The sequence below is a fragment of the Sminthopsis crassicaudata genome, chromosome 4 (assembly GCF_048593235.1).
Source record: "Sminthopsis crassicaudata isolate SCR6 chromosome 4, ASM4859323v1, whole genome shotgun sequence".
In the NCBI taxonomy this organism is placed as follows: domain Eukaryota; kingdom Metazoa; phylum Chordata; class Mammalia; order Dasyuromorphia; family Dasyuridae; genus Sminthopsis; species Sminthopsis crassicaudata.
This window is the reverse complement of record NC_133620.1, coordinates 49,704,052-49,726,180: the sequence shown is the minus strand read 5'-3', so window position 1 is coordinate 49,726,180 and position 22,129 is coordinate 49,704,052. Positions and strand designations below refer to the sequence as shown.

At 36.4% G+C, this 22,129-nt stretch overlaps 1 protein-coding gene across 1 annotated transcript in view; it reads left to right on the top strand.

The window, feature by feature from the left end:
• Positions 1 to 8,672, top strand: part of SH2D1B (SH2 domain containing 1B) — a 29,460-nt gene extending 20,788 nt beyond the window's left edge. Inside the window, exons 2-4 of the mRNA XM_074264623.1 lie at positions 297 to 360; positions 7,004 to 7,172; positions 7,689 to 8,672. Coding sequence (XP_074120724.1) covers positions 297 to 360; positions 7,004 to 7,172; positions 7,689 to 7,726 — 271 coding nt within the window. The 3' untranslated portion in view covers positions 7,727 to 8,672. The remainder of the gene's footprint in view (positions 1 to 296; positions 361 to 7,003; positions 7,173 to 7,688) is intronic.
• The last annotated feature ends 13,457 nt before the right edge of the window (positions 8,673 to 22,129 follow it).

Here is a 22,129-nt window from a genome sequence, read left to right as displayed (position 1 = left end):
CATGCTGACTCTTTGTGGTCACCTTTTCTTTTTCTAGATGTTTTCTGGTATCTGTTTAGTGACTCATCCTAGCTTTTTGCCATAATTCAAAGAATTCTAGGTCAAAATTTAAGCTCACTGACCAAAGAAATGAGTTCCTTAATCTTGCAATCTTGCAATTTGAGGGGCTCAAAACTGGAATTTCAGCTTTCTAGAAGCTAAAATAGCAAAAGTCTTGCCAGGAATGCATCATGGGGTTGGAGGGCATGTGGGTTGGATTCTAGTATAGTGTAATTCACTCAGTTATTTTTCCACAGGTTTCAAAATAAGATCTACACATACCGAATCAGAAAAGAAAAACATGGATACTTTTCAATAGAGGTAAGAAAAACCTGTTCATATCATAATGCAAAGACAAGAATAGAAATATTTGTGTTGTATACATCATCTGAGTGTGCATTCTTCTGTGTGGCCATTTTGGGATGAAGCTCCAATTCTGATTCAGTGCATCCCCGGTTCCCAGGGACCCACCCTGTCAAGCCTTAGTTTTCTTTAGATACTGGAGTTTTTGGACAATAAGAGGTTTGAGTCTCTAGGAGTCAGAGGCACTAAAGGACCACATATTCATACTCTGTCATTGCAGGACCTTAGACAGTGAAGTTGTCAGTTAACTGATCATCCTTTATGTTATGAAGACAAATTTAATCATCTTCCCTGCTGTATCTTTTCATATTGTCACTCACCCCCAAATCCATAATTTCCTATGTGCTTCCATTCCACTGAATCCTCTGGAAACTTTGGTCTATTATTAAGAAGCTTGCCTTTTGCCTTAAATTTATTCACTTCTCATTCTAACAGATACACAGCTCTCTCCATAAGGCCAGACATCACTAGCCACACTCGAGTACTCTTTTTTCCTACTCCATGAAGAACAAGGAGAAAGAGTAGAAGAAAGATGAAGAGAAAAAGGAGGAAGAGGAGATTTATTCCTTGATCCTTACTCTTCCTGGCAGGCTGTTCCTTACCCATTATTCTTCAGCAATTTCTTTCATTCATTTTTATCCCATGGCCCATTTGTTTGTCCCAATGATCTACTATATTTTTCCTTTCTTAAGCAGCTTACTTTTTTGTTTACAGCTTTCTTCTTTTTTTTAAAATAATTTTTATTATATATTTTTATAATATTATCCCTTGTATTCATTTTTCCAAATTATCCCCCCTCCTTCTATTCCCTCCCCCCGATGACAGGCAATCCCATATATTTTACATGTGTTACAATATAACCTAGATACAATACATGTGTGTAAATACCATTTTCTTGTTGCACAATAAGCATTAGATTCCAAAGGTACATGTAACCTGGGCAGACAGATATTAGTGCTAACAATTTACATTCACTTCCCAGTGTTTCTTCTCTGGGTGTAGCTACCTCTGTCCATCATTGATCAACTGGAAGTGAGTTGGATCTTCTTTATGTTGAAGATTTCCACTTCCATCAGAATACATCCTCATACAGTATTGTTGTTGAAGTGTACAGTGATCTTCTGGTTCTGCTCATTTCACTCAGCATCAGTTGATTTAAGTCTCTCCAGGCCTCTCTATATTCCTCCTGCTGGTCATTTCTTACAGAGCAGTAATATTCCATAACCTTCATATACCATAATTTACCCAACCATTCTCCAATTGATGGACATCCATTCATCTTCCAGTTTCTAGCTACAACAAAAAGAGCTGCCACAAACATTCTGGCACATACAGGTCCTTTTCCCTTTTTAGTATTTCCTTGGGATATAAGCCCAGTAGTAGCGCTGCTGGGTCAAAGGGTATGCACAGTTTGATAACTTTTTGGGCATAGTTCCAAATTGCTCTCCAGAATGTCTGGATTCTTTCACAACTCCACCAGCAATGTATTAGTGTCCCAGTTTTCCCACATCCCTTCCAACATTCATCATTATTTGTTCCTGTCATCTTAGCCAATCTGACAGGTGTGTAGTGGTATCTCAGAGTGGTCTTAATTTGCATTTCTCTGATCAGTAGTGATTTGAAACACTCTTTCATATTAGTGGATATAGTTTCAATTTCTTCATTACAGCTTTCTTCTTTATTCCACTCCTCACCCTGATATTTGGATGCTCCAGTATATGCAGATGTCATCATGAATACCTTGGTCTCTTATTTTATAAAGCATCTAAACTTTCATAACTTTCATCTGAACTTTATATCAATCACAGTCAGGTTCAGAAATACCTTTGGGCATATTATCATTCACTGTTGCATAGCCAATATCTAATAATCTAAACTTCTTTCCTCTAACTCCAACCTATCTTCTGATATCATACTCTGTTTCAATTCTCCTACACTTATTCATTTTAATTTTCCACCTTTTTTTCTGAGATTATTTATTTAATTACTGGTGCTCTTCTTGGTTGCTATCTGTATTTGTCTACTTTTCTTATACTTCACTTATTTTACAAAATAAATAATCTTCTCAGATCTGGTTTTCTTTGTATGAATGCTGTGAATGTCTTTTTAAAAACTGAATTTTCATCATTTTACATTAGTACTTAGACTTAAATTTGCAGGGTATATAACCTCGGACTGCTTCTTGAACTCCTTTGTTCTTTGGAATATATTATTCCATTCCCTCTTGTGCTTCCTAATGGGTACAAAATACTTTTTTGCTACTCAAATTTCCTTTCTTTTATATTTGAAGGTCCTCTCCTAGTCCATTGCAGAATTTGTATCTCATTGGAATTAAATTTAATTATTCTGTGTTTGGGAGGTTGTGACATAAAGTTTTATTATTGTTGTTGTTTTTCTGGAAGCAACTTGTGAATTATTTTGATTGATATTTGGTTTTCAAAAATTCTGGGAAGATTTCTGGTGCTATTTCTTTCATTGTAGGTATGTGCTTTTGAAAGTTATATATAATCCTTAAGTTGCCTGTATATTTTGTCTTCAAAATCAGTGTGTTTTGCTTACATATACATTCTGTTTTCTTCTGTGTATTATTCATAATAATGTTATTATTTTTGCTTTTATTCTTCCAAATTGTTTTTTTTTATTTCTTTGTACTTTCATTCACAATCATTTTCTCTTTAGTTTCTTTAATGAGGTATGTCACTGGAGATTCAAGGTTTTCTATTTTGTCAATTATTCTTCTGGGTCGACCTCAAATTTTGCTCTCATGATTTTTATTTTTCTCTTAAAATAATTTGGGAACATTCTGATGTGGTTTCATGTTCTCTTGGGAATTCATAAAATGTTTTGTCTCAATAGATGCTGATTCTTTTTCCTTTTGCCCTATAATATTTTTTTTGTAGATGTACAGACCTTTTTGTTGATCTGGAAGTCATTATCTTTTCTATTATGAATACTTTCTCTAAGTTTATTTACTTTATGCTCAAAGTCTTTAAATTTTCTTCTTTTTTGAGATCCTTGGTAAATTTAATTGTTGACTTTCTGATCCCTCAGAGGTTTCCCTCAGCAATTTCCTCAGAGGTTGAACCTCGAAGATATTCTCCAAACTAAGTAGTTCACATTTTAACAATTTTAGTCTCTGCCCCAAGTGATGACCACGACGACGACGACGACTACTACTACTACTGCTGCTGCTGCTGCTGCTGCTGCTGCTGCTGCTCCTTCTCCTTCACCTTCCTTCTTTCTTCTTTCTTCTTCTTCTTTTTTTGTTTTTTGCTTTTTTTCTGACGCTATTGTGATTAAGTGACTTGCTCAGGGTCACACAGCTAGGAACTGTTAAGTGTCTGAGGCCAGATTTGAACTCAGATCCTCCTGACTTTAGGGCTGCCAAGGGATTTCTTTGGGGACATAACTGGTCAGAGATGGAAGTATAAATCACGTACATGTTGGCATCCAACCCATGTTCTGTTCAAGATAGTGCTCTTGCAGCAGCTCAGTAGCTACATTGCTGTCCCAGCTAGAGCATGCTTTGGGCTTTCTGCTCACCTCAGGGAAACGAAGGGAGGGTAGAGTTGAATTCTATTTCAGGCCCATAAATCGACTTGCACAGCCTTGTCTGAATGTGGTGATAGATAGGGGAAGAGGTGTTGTTAAAGATTAGGATTTAGCCTACTGATAGTTTATTGTTAACCTAGTTAAATTTCTTGGTTATCTTAGATGGGTGATAACGGAAATAGCTTTATCTTTTATACATATTTCCTTTTTTGGAGAGGTTTGAGAGTTTGTTGATAATATGCTCTAAAACTGATTTTTTTTCTTCTCACTATGAATTCTTTCTTTCTATCTCATGATTTTTCTCAGTCCATCACTCCTACTGTGATTTTATTTTCCTCCTTTTGAATTCTTGCCCTGTGGTTCACTAATTCAATAATACACACTATCAGTTTCTTTCATATTCTTTTCTTCCTTTGTCTTATTTCTGGTCAGGCCTTATAAAACTCTATCCCTGGGCTACCCCCAATATTTACCTTTTCTGATCCTCTTCATGTGCTCTGTGAATGATAGTAGTAATAAATAGCATAGAGACAAATAGGATAGGCTGTTCAATAGGGAGTCAGGAAGATTTCAAGATTAAGTCCTGCCTTTGAAACTTACCAGGTATAAACTTACCGATGTACCTTCATCTTCAAATAGGGATAATAATAGCACCCACCTCCCAGGGTTGTGTGGGTCAAATGAGATAATATATATAAAATGTTTTGTAAACTTTAAAATGATATAAAAATGTAATTTTACTATTAATGTAATTGTTCTCAGCAGAAGACTAAACTGAAAAAATAGAGTCAATCTGTTTCAATCTCCTTCTTCCTCACTTCACATGTGAAAATCCTTCTTTATCATCCCTGTTCTTTCCTCTTTTTCTCCCATCTCTTACCTCTGTGACTATCTTTTTCAGTTTGCTTGGATATATCAAATTCCATATCCTGCCCCCTAACTGATTAAGGCTTTATCATGGACCTTCTTCTCTTCTTTCTTTATACCCTCTTTCTTGGTGACTTCATTAGCTCCTGTGACTTGAATGATCATCTCTGTGCAGGTTATCCTCTAGGTCTAAAGCTCCCATATTTAATCTTCCATCTAATCTCCTATCCCATATCATCAGCTATCTGTTGGATAGCTCCACCTAAATGTCTGAGAGATATCTCAAACACTCTAACTCCAAAATGAAACTCATTTCCCTTCTTTCCTTCCCCTCACTCCCAATCTGCCCCTTCTATAAACTTTCCTTTCACTGTTGAAGAAATAACCCACACATTTCAGTCACACATGCTGGCAACTTTGAAAACACCATGACTCTTCCCTTTCTTCTATTGCCATTTCCAATCGGTTCCCATGTCTGTTCAGTCCAACCTCCCCAATACCTATCTCATCTGTCACCTTGTCTCCACTCACACATCCACTGCTGTAATTCAGATGCTTTGCATCTCTTAACTGGACTGTCATAATAGACTGTCTTTCTCCTTCCATTTTTAACTTTCTCCAGTCTATCATTCACACAGATACCAAAACCATCTTTCTAAATAACAGATCTCAGCCTGTATTTCCTTGCTCAAGAATATTCACTGATTTCCCATTGACTATAGAGGAAAAAATGCAAACCCTTTAGCTTGACATATAAAGTCTTCCATAATTGGGCTTCAATTTACTTTCATATTGCTTTCATTCATGTTCTCTGTGATACAGACAAATAGGTCTGCTTCCTATCTCCCAAATGTGTTATCCCATCTTCTGTATCAGTCTTTCTACAGGCTGTCTCTTCCTCAAATCTAGAATGCACTCCCTTTCCTTCTATTCTTAGAATGCTTTTTTTTTTTTTTTTTTTTGGTTCAATGCTCAGTCCAAGAGCCAGAGGAAACTTTTTTCTGATCCCAGTTTCTTACCGCTCTCTTCTACCTCAGATGATCTTCTATATTCTTATCTGAATACATGTTGTATCACCCAGTAGAATCGATTCTTGAAGGCATTTTTTTTGTTTTTGTCTCTATAAACACATCATCTGGTATTGTGCTTCACATGTGGTATTCATTTAAAATTGTTTTATGGTTATGGAATCAAGAATTCCCAAGAGCTTTAATTTGTAGGTGAAAAGGTTTGGACTTTATTCAATAGGCAAAATAATAATAACCAACATGTATATAGAACTTTGTGCAAATATCTCATTTGATTCACAACAGTCTTGAAAGGTAGGTGCTATCAATATCCCCATTTTGCAGGTGAAAAAACTGAGTCAGACAGAAGTTAAGTGACTCTCTTAGTGCCACACAACCAGTAAGCGCCTGAAGTAGAATTTGAACTCAGGAATGACTGTAAACTTCACAATTTTTTCTCTTATTTCTGAATGTGGACCTGACTTCACATTTTATTAACTAACAATTAGCTGCCTGAATAGGGGCAATTGAAGAGTTCTGAGGAATAATATTCTTTTCTCTCTTCACAGCGGAACAATAAATAAATATTATTAATCATATATTTTGATATATAGATATATAATGATATATTTATTATATGTTTATATAATTCTGATATATATATTATATATTATGTTTATATATATTTATATGTTATTTATTTATATGATATATAATGATATATTTCATCATTCTATAATATTTGTTTAAATTATTTATTATCTATTTTACTTTAGATAAGATAGTATAACTAATAAATTATTAGCCTAATGTTAAACAAGGACTTTTTTCTATACAATTCAATAGAAAATCATGAAGCACCTACTTAGGTGTACAGAGGACTGTACAAGGCATCATGGGACATACAAAATTTAGATGAAATACTATTAGCTATTGCCTTCATAGGCATATAATCCAGAAAATCTTTATTGAATAATTTATTGTTGATAATTGTTCACAGTTTATTCCCTTGTGACCAAATTAGGGTGTCAGCTTTAAAATGGACAGTCATTACTATGGACAGAAGTTTACTTTCAAGCCAGAATTGCTGGCTCCTTGCTCTTCAATCTGCTTCTCTTTAGAGATATGCCATGTAGCAACGGCACAGCCATAAATGCTGTTCTCTATTCTTACAGTCAGAAAAAAGTGTTAAAAAGGAGATATTTCCAAACCTAAAAGAATTAATCTCCAAATATGAAAAACCTGATCAAGGATTAGTGATTCACCTTCGTTACCCTGTAGTGAAAACTAACTTGTACCAGAGCTGGGGAGATCCACCAGATGTTTCAGAGGAGGATGATTATGGTAAGAACCCTCATGGTAAAATTAAAAAAAAAAAACACTGAAGAGAGTCAATAGCCTGAGCATCAGGAGATTTGCTCCAGACTTCTGGCATGAAAGCTTTGTGGTTTCTGGTAAGTTATAGAAACTCTCCAAGCCTCAGTCTCAAGTTCTCACGAAGAAAAACAAATGTGTTAGGTATTGTGCTGTGCTTTATAAATATTACCTCATTTGATCCTCACAACAAGTCTGGGAGGTACGTTCTATTATAATCACCATTTTACAGTTGAGGAAACTGAGGCATACAGAATTGTGACTTGCTCAGGGGATCACAATTAGGAAGGGTATAAGGCTAAATTTGAATTCAACCCTTCCTGACTCCAGCACCATTACTTTTTCCATCGTTTCACCTCATTGCTTCTGAAAAGTTATATGCCCCAGGTTGCCAGATTTGGGAAGGAAAAAAAATACATACTTTTGTTTGGGGGTCTTAGAAATGACTATACACTTTAACAATTTATTCCCTTGTTTTCTTTTCAGTGAATGTGGATAGTGATTATGTGGAAGTCTTGCCTTGAACTCTAACCAAGTGAGCATGAAGAGGCAACCGACAATGATTTCTCAGACTACTAGGCTAAAACCTCCCAAACACCTGTGATTCTCAGTATCTCTTGAGGTTTTAATCATCACACATGCTAATACTGAACTCAAACCTTCTTGCCCCAGAGAGTCAGAGAACTGGACAGCTCATGTCTGGTTGCTTTGACTTTATATTCTGTTATCTCAATAAAGAAAATGTCTGTATAAGTAGAAATAAAAAATGTAGCCTACAGATACTGTATCACTCTACCCTGATAACATCTTCTAAGGATCCCTACAAAGTTCAAGCAGGTAGCCATAATTCAACCTGATAGTTCAAAACATAATTATGACCAAAATAAAATGAAGATAGACCAAAATGTGTAATAATAGACAAAAACTGCAACAAACAACAAAAATGTGGGGAGAGAGTCTCCACAAAATAATATGAGGTCCTCGAAACCTCAGAACTGGTTCTGGAGCCCCAGATTCAGTGTGCTTATTTTGAAGTAAACTGCTATGTAAATTATTCCTTCCTTCTCTAATCTAGTTCAACATTCTCTATTGCCAGACTATTTAAGAGATATTAATCCCAAAGCAGTCAGTTAAGGTATAAAGGCAATGTAAATAATTTGAACAAGAAAAAGAACTGATAATAGAATTATTTTATGCCTCCTATGTATAATTAAGAAATTCCCCTTAAATCTCTTGTAAGATCCTGGGGAATTCTCATATAATCCATTCTTAGTCCAATGTAGAAAAGGCCAAAAGTGATCCTGAACTTAGTTTCCCAAATTTAGGAGACAGTTGGTCTACGTCCAGGACTACAATGAATTTCTCAGTGTAGGCTAGAGAATTGTTGAAGCTGAGACTTAGTCTAGAGTTTGTGAAATCTCTTGCCTTGACCTTGACCTTGACTCTTACTAGGTTAAATTTAATAAATATAAATTTAATAAATAAATAAATTTAAAAATAGTTGAATTTCATATACAACCCTCTTTTTGGTTCTTTGTATATTGGTATAATCATTTTGTTTATATGTAAGTTCATAATATTATTTTTCTCTAACTCTATAAAATAATTCTTTGGCAATTTGGCATGGTACTAAATAAATAGATTAATTTAGTTGAATTGTCATTTTTATTATTTTAGCTCAACCTACTCATGAGCAATTGGTATTCTTCCAGTTGTTTAGATCTATTAAATTCATAATAAAAAAGTTTTGTTTTTTAAAATGAAGTTCTAGTGGTTCTTCTTGGTGAATTCTTGTTTCTGTTCACTCCAAATGAAATACCATTTTGGGGCAGGATCCCCCCTGCACATGCTGGGCATTTCTTACATAGGACTTTTAACACTACTTCCTTCACATTGTTCTTTCTGCTTCCCTTCTCTTTGGACTCACATCTCCCCTCCATCCATCTCTGTCCTAAACTACCCTTCCCAAACCAACCAACCAACAAAATATCGATAGATATATAGATATATATGTATATGTATATGTACATATAGATAGATATCTATATCTATATCACTTTACTTTAGATTCAACATTTCCATGAAACTCTACTTACCTAATCCTAACTCATATTCCAAACTCCTAGACTTGATTCCATATTTCTATGTACTAGTTGTGATCAATTTGAAAGTGATGAGATGAATGTTCCTAACTTTATGTGGTATGGTAGATCATGTGTGGGACCTGAGGCAGATTGGGCTTCAGACACTTAATCAGCTATGTGACCCTTGTCATTTAATGGTGGTCTGTCTCAGTTTCCTCATCTGTTACTATGTGAATATAGTAATAGCATCTACCTTTTAAGGTTATTCTAAGGATAAAATGTGGTATTGGTAAAGTACTTTAAAACAATGCACTATATAAATGCTATTATATTTATAATTATTGTTAATATCTCCATTAAACTATAATCTCCACAGGAGCCTGAAGTCTCTCTTCCTTTGTGTGCTCCTATAACATCCCATTATATACTCTGCACACAGTAGATGTCACGTAAGTGTTGGTGCTTACTGAAAATAAATTTAGCAATTGAATTCTCTCATTTAAATAACAACTATTTGACACTTCATAAATGTCTTTATGTTTTGAACAAAGAAAACAACAAAACCCAAAATAAAATAGGGAAAAAAACCTTTCTTCGCATAAGCCAACCTATGTGGTGATGAGCCTCTGAACTAAGTAAGGTCACTACTCAGATGACAGACCCATAGTTTGTTGCCAGACTCTGGCCACAGAGCTTTTTTCTGTTCATAAAAGAAGCAAGAGACTCGTGAACTTATAAGTTGGAGTCAATCAAAGTTTAACTTTGACTTTTGTGATACTTAGGAACTGTGTTGAGGGTTATGCTGGTAAATGTTTTAACAACTGGCTCAGGGCAGGGTGGGAGAGGGGAAGAAAGGGCAGTGTTCACTACACATTTTTTAAATTTAATCTGCATAATCAACACTTTCTTAAGTCTAGACAACTGATAAAACAATAAATCAAGCCATGGTTTGTAAATTTTCCTGATTTCTGAGGCATAAAAGCTTACACAGAAAATTTAGCATTGGCTCTCCTGAGGCTATTCAAGTGGGTTCTAGCCCATCCCTGTCTGTAGAGTACCGACAAAATTATGAATATGAGTTCCTGGATCCCATCCACAGCAATTCACAGCCGCTGGCAGCTGGAAGAGAAGGACTAGGACAATATTCAGAAGGATACTGGACCAAAGTTACAGAATCATGTCGAGAAGGGATCTCAATGGCTATCAAGTCCAACTAGATTTTTTTTTCTTATACCATAATAATGACTAATTTATTTATATTGATATAAATCTTGGGAATTTTTTGATTGGTTTTTAGAAACAATTTTGTAGTGCAATGGAAAGAACAATGATTAATTGAGAAAAAATTAAATTAAAACTAAGTGTAAAAAACAATGAACCTAAAGAGTACTTATTAACCTGGTAATCTAGAGCAAGCCAAATTAACCTAAACCACAGTTTCCTTATCTCTAAAATGAGGGTATCAATACCCAGAGTACCCACATCACAGGATTGTCATAAAGAGAGTGTTTTATATAATGGAAAAGGAACTTTTGTGTTTAGACTAGAAAGGAAGAATGACATAATATTTTTAAAGCTCTTGATACAGTAGAAAGAGTCAGGAACCTTGAGATTTCTCCAGTAGCAGACTTCTGTTTTTCATGATCAATGCCTCAGATACCTACAGGAGGATTATGGGGAAGAGAAGACATTTTATGTTGCTCCAGAGGGCACAACTGAGTGATGATTCAGAGTTCTATAGTATGGAATCCTTACTGCCAAGGACACCACCATTCTTCTGGGCACCCAGGCTGACCCCATAATATCATTCTTTCATTTACACTCCTCATTTCTACTCACCCCATAAACCCATTCTGGTGATGAGAATTATTGTTTTTACCTTTCTAACACCTCTTGTATAAATCACCTTTTTTTCAGACATGTGAAGTCTGACATTTTTCAGACATGTGAAGTCTGAGTTAGCTCCCTGTTGACCTCAGGATCAGCCAGAATCAGAATCAGCAAAAGTCCTTGGTCCTCAGGGGGAGAAGTTAAGGAGATGGACAAAATTGCCACAAGCTCTCCACCTATTAGCCTCCCTTCTCCTTGTTCTTCTCTCCAAAGTGACCCTGGCTTGTCTTACTCCACTCCCTAATCCCTCCTACAATTATCTATATACACCAGAAGATCGAGCCAGCACAGAACAGTGAGAAGGTCCATTTTTTCCAAGAATTGCCCAATAGATAATTAGCCTTAAGTGCTCAGTTGTCTGATTCTATTGCACCTATTCAGAGTTTCAGCCCTTTATAGGCTACTATCCTTCATCCCCTTATACTTGCACTATTGCAATTAATTCCTTATTGGTCTTCCTGTTTCAAATATCTCCCATTCTCTTTTATTGTAACTCATTACCCTTTTGGGTAATTAGGTCTTCTCTCCCCAACCTTATTCATGCTTCTTTCTACATTCTATCCATTGCTCCTACTCCTACTACCTGAAGTCAAGTGGAATAAATTGAATTAATCCCTCTGACCTTTTAAGTGCCTGAAGCTATTCTTCCATAGTTAGGATGTGAGTGTCCTACCTATCTATTCTTTTCAGGTTAAATGTCCCAAATTAATTCAAATAATTCTATGGCATGCATTCAAGCTGCTTCACTCTCTCCTTAGGACATTAGTTGTGTGGATTAATGTCCTTCCTAAATGGTGATGGCCAGGGCTGAGCATGATAGGGATTATTCCTCCTTATTTGTAGAAATTATGCTTCTTTCAATATAAGCTTAAATTGTATTATCTCTCTCAGCTGTCATATCACACTATTCAACTGTTTTGAGATTGCGCAACATGAGGATTCTCCGATCAATTTTAGACAAATTGCCATTTCAGTAAATCTATCTAATCTGTATTTTTGAAGGTTATTTTTTAACCCAATTTTGAGACTTTATATTTATCCCTATTAAACTCCACCTTTTTGCACCTAGATCAATGTTCTAGCTGTCAAAATCTTTTTAGACCCTATTTCTGGCATTCAGTGTGCCAGTTATACGTCTTAGTTTTTTTTTTTTTGTGATCTGCAAATTTGATAAGGATGCCATTATATATATTTTCCAAGTCATTGACAAAAATGTTTAGAAGTCGCATGACCAAGACCAGGCACTCCCAAGTTATTTGGAAATGAGTAGACAAGTTTAGGAACTATTACATATCTCAGAAAGGTAGGTTTTTCATTTCTGTAATCTCCCATTTAATGTCAGAATTTTATTTGGAACATCCTCGACAAGTGGTTATTGAATCCCAGAAGTCATCTATTTCAATCTCCTCATTTTACACATAAGAAATTTTATAGAGGTGGGTAAAGGTCACTTTACCAGCCCCTCACGATCCCAATCTAAGAGTCATCCTGGATTTCTTACTATGTCTCATCCCTCATGTCCAAGCTGTTATCCAGGCCCATTGACTTTACTCTTACAGTATCTCTCAGAAATGCCTCCTGGCTTCTCTGATGAAGCTATCACCTCACACCTGGACTGCTGAAATAGCCCACAGGTGAGTCTACCTACCTCAAGTCTACCCCTACTCCATTTTCCATTCAGTCACTGAAGTGATTTTCCTAAAGGGTAGATCTGATCATGTCACCCATCCCAAATAAACTATGAAGGCTCATTATCAACTCCAGGATCAAATACACAGTGCTCTGTTTGCTATTTAGAATCCTTTATAACCTCTTTCCTCCAATGACACTCACCTCCTAGCCATAAACAAAATACATTCCATTTTTCAAATTCAGACATTTTCTGGGGTTATTCCTCAAGCCTGGAACACTTTCCCTCCTTAATTCCATCTATTAACTTTCCTAGCTTCCTTTAAAAATACAATCTTTTACAGCAAAGATTTTTAAACTATGGGTTGCGACCCCACATGGGTTACATAATTGAATGTGGAAGTCACACAATTATGACTTATTATCAGTAAATGTTTGATTCAGGGTCATGTAAAAATTTCTCAGGGAAAAAGGGGTAGCGAGTGGAAAAAATTTTAAGAAGCCCTGTTTTTTGGAGACTTTCCCCAAATGTGGTAAATTCTAGTGCCTTCCCTCTTTTAATTATTTATTATTTATCCTATGAGGTATTCAAGGAGAACCTTTGGTGTGAGAGCTTGCTATGTATTTTTCACGGCTGCACATCCACCTTTGGTGTCCATCTCCCAACAAACTCTCACCTGCGACTCCAAGAAGCTGTAGCAGGTACATTGGCCACAACCTGGTAAAACTGCCTTGGCAAACCATATTGAGGGTAACATTAGGCCTCACAAACCCAGTAGTGAGTTGGTAGAGAATCTACCTCTGGCAGAATAGGCAGATGAGAACAATTTATTCCCACAGCCACGAAGGCAGCTGAAGCAGATATTGGGAGCCCTTAGAGCTTGGTCAAACACCAAAGACTCCAAAGTCGTCCATGATATATTGGCCATTATCTCTACTTCTGTCTTGACCCTGGACATTGATGACTTAGGAAGGGAGAGTGAGGGAGACAAATTTGTGAAACTCTACTTCATTTAAATCCAATTCACTCTCAAGGCATAACCCTGTGATACTATTGGTTCTGTTCAAATTTTATCCTGTATATTTCGTTTGCACATTATCATCCCCATTAAATTGAGGACTCCTTGTGGGTAGAAACTGCTTGTTACCCCTTTTTGTATCCTAAGTGCTAAGTGTTTAATAATACGATTGATTGATTGGTAGAGAGCATTTGAGTGAAGGTCTTTATTGAAACTCAGAATCATTAACACCAGAATGTACTACACATCACTTATATAAATGGAGAAATTAGATGAATTTAAGAAACTGATCCCAAAGTGGTACAGAGGCATACTATAATATGGGTGATAACCTGAAGTTATCTGGACATTGACCCAAGATCTCTCTCTGATATGAGCAAAAGAATTATTAATTTTCTTATTTGGCTTAATAATTATTTTAGCTTTGAAACCAACCAGGAGAAATTTAATTCTGGATTTCATTCTTAGCCAGCATGAGGCCTGAATGGAAATGATAAGAATCTTGTGGGAAGGATAGAGTGGAGAAGAGTAGTGGTTAAGTAATGACTGTCTTAAAATGATGTTGAATTGGGAAAAAGAAAAGATCCAGGTAGATTTGGCAGATTTCAAAGATTTTGGAAAAAGGATAAATAGGAGGATCATTTGCATTCAAATCTATGGAGAAAGTCAACCAAGAAAACAGAGAAGTTATCTGAAGAGAGGTAGATGCACAAAGAATTCCCTGACCTACTTAATTTTTTAAAGATCCTTTTGGAAGATAAGAACAAAGGCAAAATAATGGAGAATAAATGCAAAAGTGTGTCATGACCCTCTCAAGATATTAGAAATGCTAACGCCCTGAATGAACTGAGGCTTGGGAAGAATACTTGGAACTACAAAAGAGTGTTGTTGTTGTTTTTTTTTGTTGTTGTTGTTGTTTTGTTTCTTAATTTTGTTTTTAGTTTTTAGTTACAATTTGGGGGAGAGGATCCAAGAAAGGCTAGAACAGCTGCTGAAGAAAACTAGGATATGATAAATGACAATAGATTAACCTATACCAAAGTTTCCATGTTCCCAGTTCTTCTTTCTCTATAAGGATGTCAGTGAAGATGCAAGATGCTGAAAGATTGCCAAAAACTCCTGCGTTATTGACATTTTACTGAAATGGCATGAGATACATCAGTTCTAGGAAATGGCCACTTGAGGGCAGACAAACCTCAGGAAAGTATTTGTAGATGCTCCTGGAAGCCCAGCTGTGCATCTAAAGGGGCAGCATTAAGTCTCTGAATGCTTGTATGTGGAAGTAGGTCACATATATTTAATACATGCCTATTGAATTAATGAATTTCTTTTAACTGTAAAGTGAGGGGATTGAACTGAATTATTTCTATAGTCCCTTCTAGCTCTACATACTAGGAATGGATGAAAGAACATGAATGCTAAAGCTCTACAGTAATATTGGGTTAGTATTAGTATCATTTCAAGCATGACAATGGTAGAGATATTTAGCCTCCATCCACCTGAGTCAAATATTCAGAAGACTTTGATTTAGGTTCTAGGAGCTGTCTAAGTCTACTTAAATAGTGCCAGGCATCTTCTTAACTGCTGGGGATGCAAAAAAAAAAAAAAAGAAAAAAGAAAAAGAAAAAAAAGAACAAGTTCTTTTTCTCAAGAAATTTATGAGGGAGATAACTTGCAAACAACTATGTGCAGGGAAGAAAAGGAAAAGGAAGAATAGGGAAGAAAAAGGAAAAGGAAAGGAAGGGAAGGGGAAGACAAGAAGAAGGGAAGGAGAAAGGAAGGAAAGGGAAAGAAGAAGGAAAGTGAAAGGAAAGGAAGGGGGAAGGAAAAAGAAGAAAGAAGGGGGAAGAAAGAGGGAAAGGGAAGGGGAAAAAAGCAAAGGGGGAAGGGAAAGGAATGGAAGGAAAGGAGAAGGAAAGGGAAAGGAAAGAAGAGAGAAGGGAAAGAAGGGAAAAAAGGGAAGGAAAGAAAAAGAAAGAAGGAAAGGCAGCTCAAAGCAGAATCTCTTACTATTTGTAAGAACTTGGACAGGTGACTTTATCTCTCTGGGGTCTCAGCACTTATCTGTAAAATGAGAGGATTCAGACTTAGAATTAAGGTCACTCCCAGTTCTAAGTCTATGATCATGTAACTTAACTTCTGAGGTCCTTTTCAAAACTGCCATTTTGTGATACTACAATACCAATCAAATGAACGAAAATTCCCACTGTTATATTCACAGTTTGGGGTTAAGGTTAAGTGACTTGCCCAAAGTCACATGGACTTATCGATTGGACAGCTCTGACTTCTATGCAGCTTTTAAAAGGTCAATGAATTCTTGTAGAAGGACTGCCTCTAGAAGGTTCCTATTAAAATGTAAATGTCTCTGGAAATGCAGGTTGGAATAATTGAGCACAAACACTTTGTAGAGAATCAATATGTCAGTTCAACAGTGAGCTAGCGGAGAAGAGAATGGGAATCTGGACAGGCAAAGTTCATAGTAAACCCATAGGAAAGCGCAGGCAGAACAGTAATTAGGGAGAGACTATGGTAGCTTTACCTTAGGGAACTGAAAGATAAAGGATTATAAACAAGTGGTTTATATCCCTTCAACAAGCATAGACAACTGAAAATTTGTTAACAATAATTATAGATCATGGATGTTATTATTATCCATTTTCATATCCATTTTACAGTTAAGGAAACTGATAGAAGGTAAATTGTCTTGCCCAGGATAACATACTGGCATTTGAGACTGGATTTGAGCTCAAGTCTTCCTGATTCCAGTCTCAGTACTTTATCTGCTCCACTACCAGCTACCTAAGCAACTCAATCATATTTACTCATTCTGTACAATTCTTGTCTATATCTTCCAGGAGACTTTGTTATATAGCAAGAGTCATCATATATTATTATTATTATTATTATATATTATTATAATTGAGAATACAAGTCAGTAAAAAAAAGTTTCCATCAATATATCCTTATAATCATAGGCATGGGGAAATTTTCAGTTGGAATTAAGTGTTTTTCTATGGGACAAATGAGCTTCTCAATGGGAGGCATTTTCCCTAGATACTTTTAGCATATAGGAAATATATTGGAATTGCTAATTGGTCAGCCATTACCCTTGAAGGTAGTTAATAGACTTTTGGAGGAGGGAAGATTCAGACTTTCTAATCTCTTAATGTGTCATTGGTCTCTGGGGTCTGAGACAGGGTAGTCTTTGTCTTTGGGTCCATTAGGACTAGAGTAAAGGAAAGCAAAACATAGGAAGAAGGTGTCAGTTCATTTATCACTGAAATGGATGCTTATCCTAAAAATCATTATTCATGTCAAGAAAGAAAAAAATATATAGTGTTTCTTTTTGCCTCCCACCACAGACTGGTCCATCCACTCAATAAGGGGATGAGTGGTCATCTTCCTTTTGAAATAGCTATTTTTGTCATTTTTTCAGTCATATGCAACTCTCCATGATCCCATTTGGAGTTTTCTTGGCAAAGATATTGGAGTGCTTTACTTCTTTCTTCTCTAGCTCATTTTACAAATGAGGAAACTGAGACAGCTATTAAGTTTCTAAGGCCAGATTTGAACTCCTGAAGATGAATTCTTGACTCCAGGTCGAATATTCCATTCACTTTGCCATCTAGTTCTCCTTCCTTGAGTTTTCTTTAAATGATCTGGATACCAAGAGATGATGTAACTTGTCCATTGGTTATGTTTCTAATTAGTCAAAAGAAGAAAATAATACCCATTTGTGGGCCACTGTAGTAACTAATTTCCCTTCTCCATTTACCTTAATCATTTCTTGTATTATTTGTACATCATGAAATTGTGTAGGATTATAATATCAACTTCCTAGCTGTGTGACTCTGGGCAAGTTACTTAAGCCCAACTGCCTTAGCAAAAAAAAAAAAATAATAATAATAATATGAAATACCACATTAATTTGTGAGTCTGTTGCTCATTCTAAAGGACAAAATTGTTGGTTGCTCAAGGAATGGCTTGTTTGCACTTTTGTGAGTGAAATGTGTATTAGAACATAGAAGAGCAACAAAAAGGAAAGGAGGAATGACCTTGGTAAAATGGGGGGAGTCATATTTGCCTCCCTTGTCCAGACTATCTAGTACATTTTTTCTTTATCCTCAATTTATTCTCTGATCCTTCATCTTCATCATCATCATCATCATCATCCAAACAAAAAAAAATCCACTTATAAAGTGGGGAAAAGAGCAATTTACATCTCAACAATTTAAAATATCCCTCATCCCAAAGTCAGAGATCTTTCATTTAAATAGGTAGTCATAGAATCAGCATAAAATAGCTAACATTTATGTAATGCTTTAAGGTTTACAAAGAACTCTACATATATTATTTGATTGATCCGTATAGCTACCTTGAGAAGTAGATGCTCTTATTAATCCCATTTTACATACGAACAAATTGAAGCTCAGTGACTTGCCTAGAGTCATACAACCAGAAAAAGTTAGAGCCAGGATAGAAACTCCGTTCCTTCTAAGGTCAAAGTCAAAAGTACCCTTTCCTTAATCTTGTGATGACATTAAGAAAGACTCTGGGGAACCAGATCTAACCTCTCCTTCATATGTTGGCTAAACTGATATTTCTTAAACACAGATTTGGTCAAGTCATTTCCCACTCTTCCTACTGGAAAATTGCCAGTGGTTCACTTTTACCTCTAGGATAAACTACACTTAAGACTGGGGACATCCGCTTGAAATCCATCCTTTCTCAGACACAGAGCTCTCCACACTATGGCTCCCTACCTTTCCAGTCCTATTTGCTGTCAGTTCTCTGCATGAATTCTGTATTCCAAGGGAACTGGCTTTCTTCATAGAACTCCGAACTATGAATCTCTATATCAGGAATACATTGTCTCCTCCCTTCTAGAAAGGTACTCAGAATAATGAACTTTCTTCAGATCATCGCTTAATGACCACCTCCTAAATAATGACTTTCCTGATCTCCTCCAGCTATTAGTGTTCTCTTTTAAAAATTACTTGGAATTGTACTTTGCATGGATTTTGTATTTACTTGTATACATGTTATCTTGTCCTTCCCCTTCAGAGTAGAAAGTGTGTGTGTGTGTGTGTGTGTGTGTGTGTGTGTGTGTGTGTGTATGTGTGTGTGTGTGTGTGTGTGTGTGTGTATCTCCAATACCTACCCCAGGGCCTCGAATGTTGTGAGATTTTACTAAATATTTGTTGAATTAAATTGAATTGAATTAAAAATTATTTCAAGGGGCAGCAAGGTGGCTCAGTGGATAGAGCATGAGCCCTGAAGTCAGGAGGACCTGAGTTCAAATGCGATCTTAGACACTTAATAGTTCCTGGCTGTATGACTCCAGACAAGTCACTTAACCCCAATTGCCTCAGTCAACAACAACAACAAAAAAAATTTGAGATGAAGAGAATGAGGGAGCTAGCTAGGTGATATAGTGTATGGAGTATGAAACTTGGAATTGAGAAGACCTGAGCCTGAGCCTGTTTCCTACCTTAGACACTTCCTAACTGGTTGACTTTGGACAAGTCCTTTAACTTCTGCTTAGTTTCACCATCTGTAAATGGGTATAATAATTGTTCCTATAATTCAAAGTTTTGAGAGGATATTGATAAAGTGCTTTGCAAAACAAAGTGATATGCAAAGTCTATTATGATGATTAAATTGAGATGGGGAACTGGTTTTGGGGAAAACATGATGAGTTTTGGATGGGGTGTTGGGCTTGAAATGATAGAAGAAGACTAAGGGGTATGGTGGAAAGAATGTTGTGTTTGAAGTTCAATAATCTAGTTTCATAACCTGACTCTGCCCCTTACCATCTTACCCACAAAATAAAGGGGTTAGTCTACATCAGTGGTTATAACAATTTTGTCCTCAGTATCTTTATACTGTTTAAAAAAAAAACTATCAGGGATATATCCAAAGAGTTTTTGTTTATGTGAGTTACACTTTTTAGAAATAAAACTAATTTTGAATTGATAGACCTTCTGAAAAGGTTCCAGAGACTCCCAGGATTCTCTGGACCAAGACTCTCTCCACTGCTCTAGATAACCTGTAGAGCTCTTTTGAATTCTAGACCTGAGATACAAATAGGGACACACAACAGATATTTGGAGCTATGAAGCTGAAGATCAAAAGAGGGATTGGCCCTGGAGATTTGAGGATCATTAACATACAATTTAAACCATGAGAACAGAAGGAGAGAAGAGGAAGAGGAGAAAGAGGAGAAAGAGGAGGAGGAAGAAAAAGAGAAGAAGGAAAGGGAAAAAGAAGAGGAGCAGAGAGGAGGAGAAGAAAGAGGAAAATACACCTTTTTGAGAGAGGTAATAAACAAGTCCTGAGCACAACTAATTTCTCACTTCCATATATCCAAAGTTGCTTTCAGGAAAGGATCTAAAAACTCCTTGATCATACTCTGGCCACTCACAGGTCATCGCTATCACCTACACACTAACATTTAGGGTATTTTGAATTCTGAAATTCCCCTTTCTGAACACAATCCTCTCTCCTCCCATGCCTTCCTTTATCTTACTTTTTCTAAGCTTCTTGTTCAACAACATCGCAATTTCTCATCCCATCTAATTCCCTCATCCACTTGATTTCACAAAATCTTCCTTCAGCACTTAACTCTGCTGTCACATCCTCTGAGAAGTATTCCTTGATCTTCTTCATTGTCAACATTCTTTCTTTCCTCAGCTTCCCCTATACTATATTTATCTATTTACACATTATATTGCCCTAGTAGATCATAATCACCTGTTTATTTATTTATTTTTTTTTGGTTTTAGTGCCTGAATCATAGTACTTTGCTCCTAGATGGTGGCTAATAAAAGGACATTGCAAAAAGGAACTCTGGGTTTCTCTTGGTCTATCAGCCACCACCCACTTAGTGTACCTATTTCTCTGTTTTATTTCTTTTCCTACTTCTGATTCATGTAGACAACTAGATAAAACACCTTAAGGGAGGAATACAGTATCCTAGCTGATAAGTGAAAGGCACAAAAATGTATTAAGTAGCTACTGCATGTGTCAGACACGGTGCTAAATACTCTACAGATATTGGTCCTCATAAAACCCTATGAGGTAGATGTCCTAGTCTGCATTTTACTGAGGTAGACAGAAGTTCCATGACTTGCTTAGGTTCACACGGCAAGTCTAGCTTTGAGGCTGGATTTAAATTCAGATCTTCCTCACTTTTCATTGCTCTGAAAACATAGGATCAGGAAGCTGCCTCTGGTTGGCTCTGCTCAGCTGAGTCAATACTGCTAGGGAACTTGGGTTGATAATAAAGGGCTTTGTTTGGCTTTACATCTTCCAAGCCTGACACCACCTAGCTGCTCAGCTTTCTGAATGGACAATGAGTTCTTAGAGAGCTATGTCTCCTATTTCTTCATCCACAGCATAATATGCAATAATGGGACCAAAAAGGGGTGTGTCTGTGTTTGTGAGGGCAAGGAGAAACCTGCTGACCTTTTTTTTGCTGAGGCATTTGGGATTCAGTGACTTGCCCAGGGTCACACAGCTAGGAAGTATCAAATGTCTGAGGTCAAATTTGAACTCAGGTCCTCCTGACTTTAGGGCTGGTGCTCTATCCACTGCGTCACTTAGCTGCCCTTTCTTTCACAACTTTTTATGACCTGGGGGTATAGCCTTAATTTCTCTGGGCCTTGGTTTTCTTCATTATAACATGAGGCAACAACATGGTTTCTACAGTTTCTAAATCAGAATCAAAGTGTGAATCTGATCCAAGATAAAGGATCTCTGCAATGTCTCTGACACAGTGTGACCCAAATTTTGCTTGAGAACGGGGAGACCGCTCCTTTCACTTTTGGATAGCTACAAATTGTTAGAAAACTTTTTTCCTGATATCAATCCTAAATCTATCTCTTGGTAACCACATCTACTGCTCCTTCTTCTTTGGATGGAATGATTAATAAATCATTTTATGATGAATTTATTATTTATTAATAATAAATCAGGGGAAGGGATGATTATTAAATTTAATCCCGCTTCCATTTCATAGCTCTCCAGATACTTGAAGATGGCTATCATGTATCCCTCTAAGCCATTTCTTCTTCAGGTTATACATCCTTGGTTTTTTCAAGTGACTTTCATATAGCTTGGGCCTATAAACCTAAACACCATACTGCTTCTTGGCATCAGGATGAGGGCAAGGTTACTGTAGAATGAAGAATCAGAATGTTCCCTAAAGGATCACTTCAGAACTTTAAAAAGAGTTGGAAATCTACTTTATTTCACTTCTGCCTTAGTCCTAGCTCAGGAACCTCCCTCAGTCAAGAACAAGACT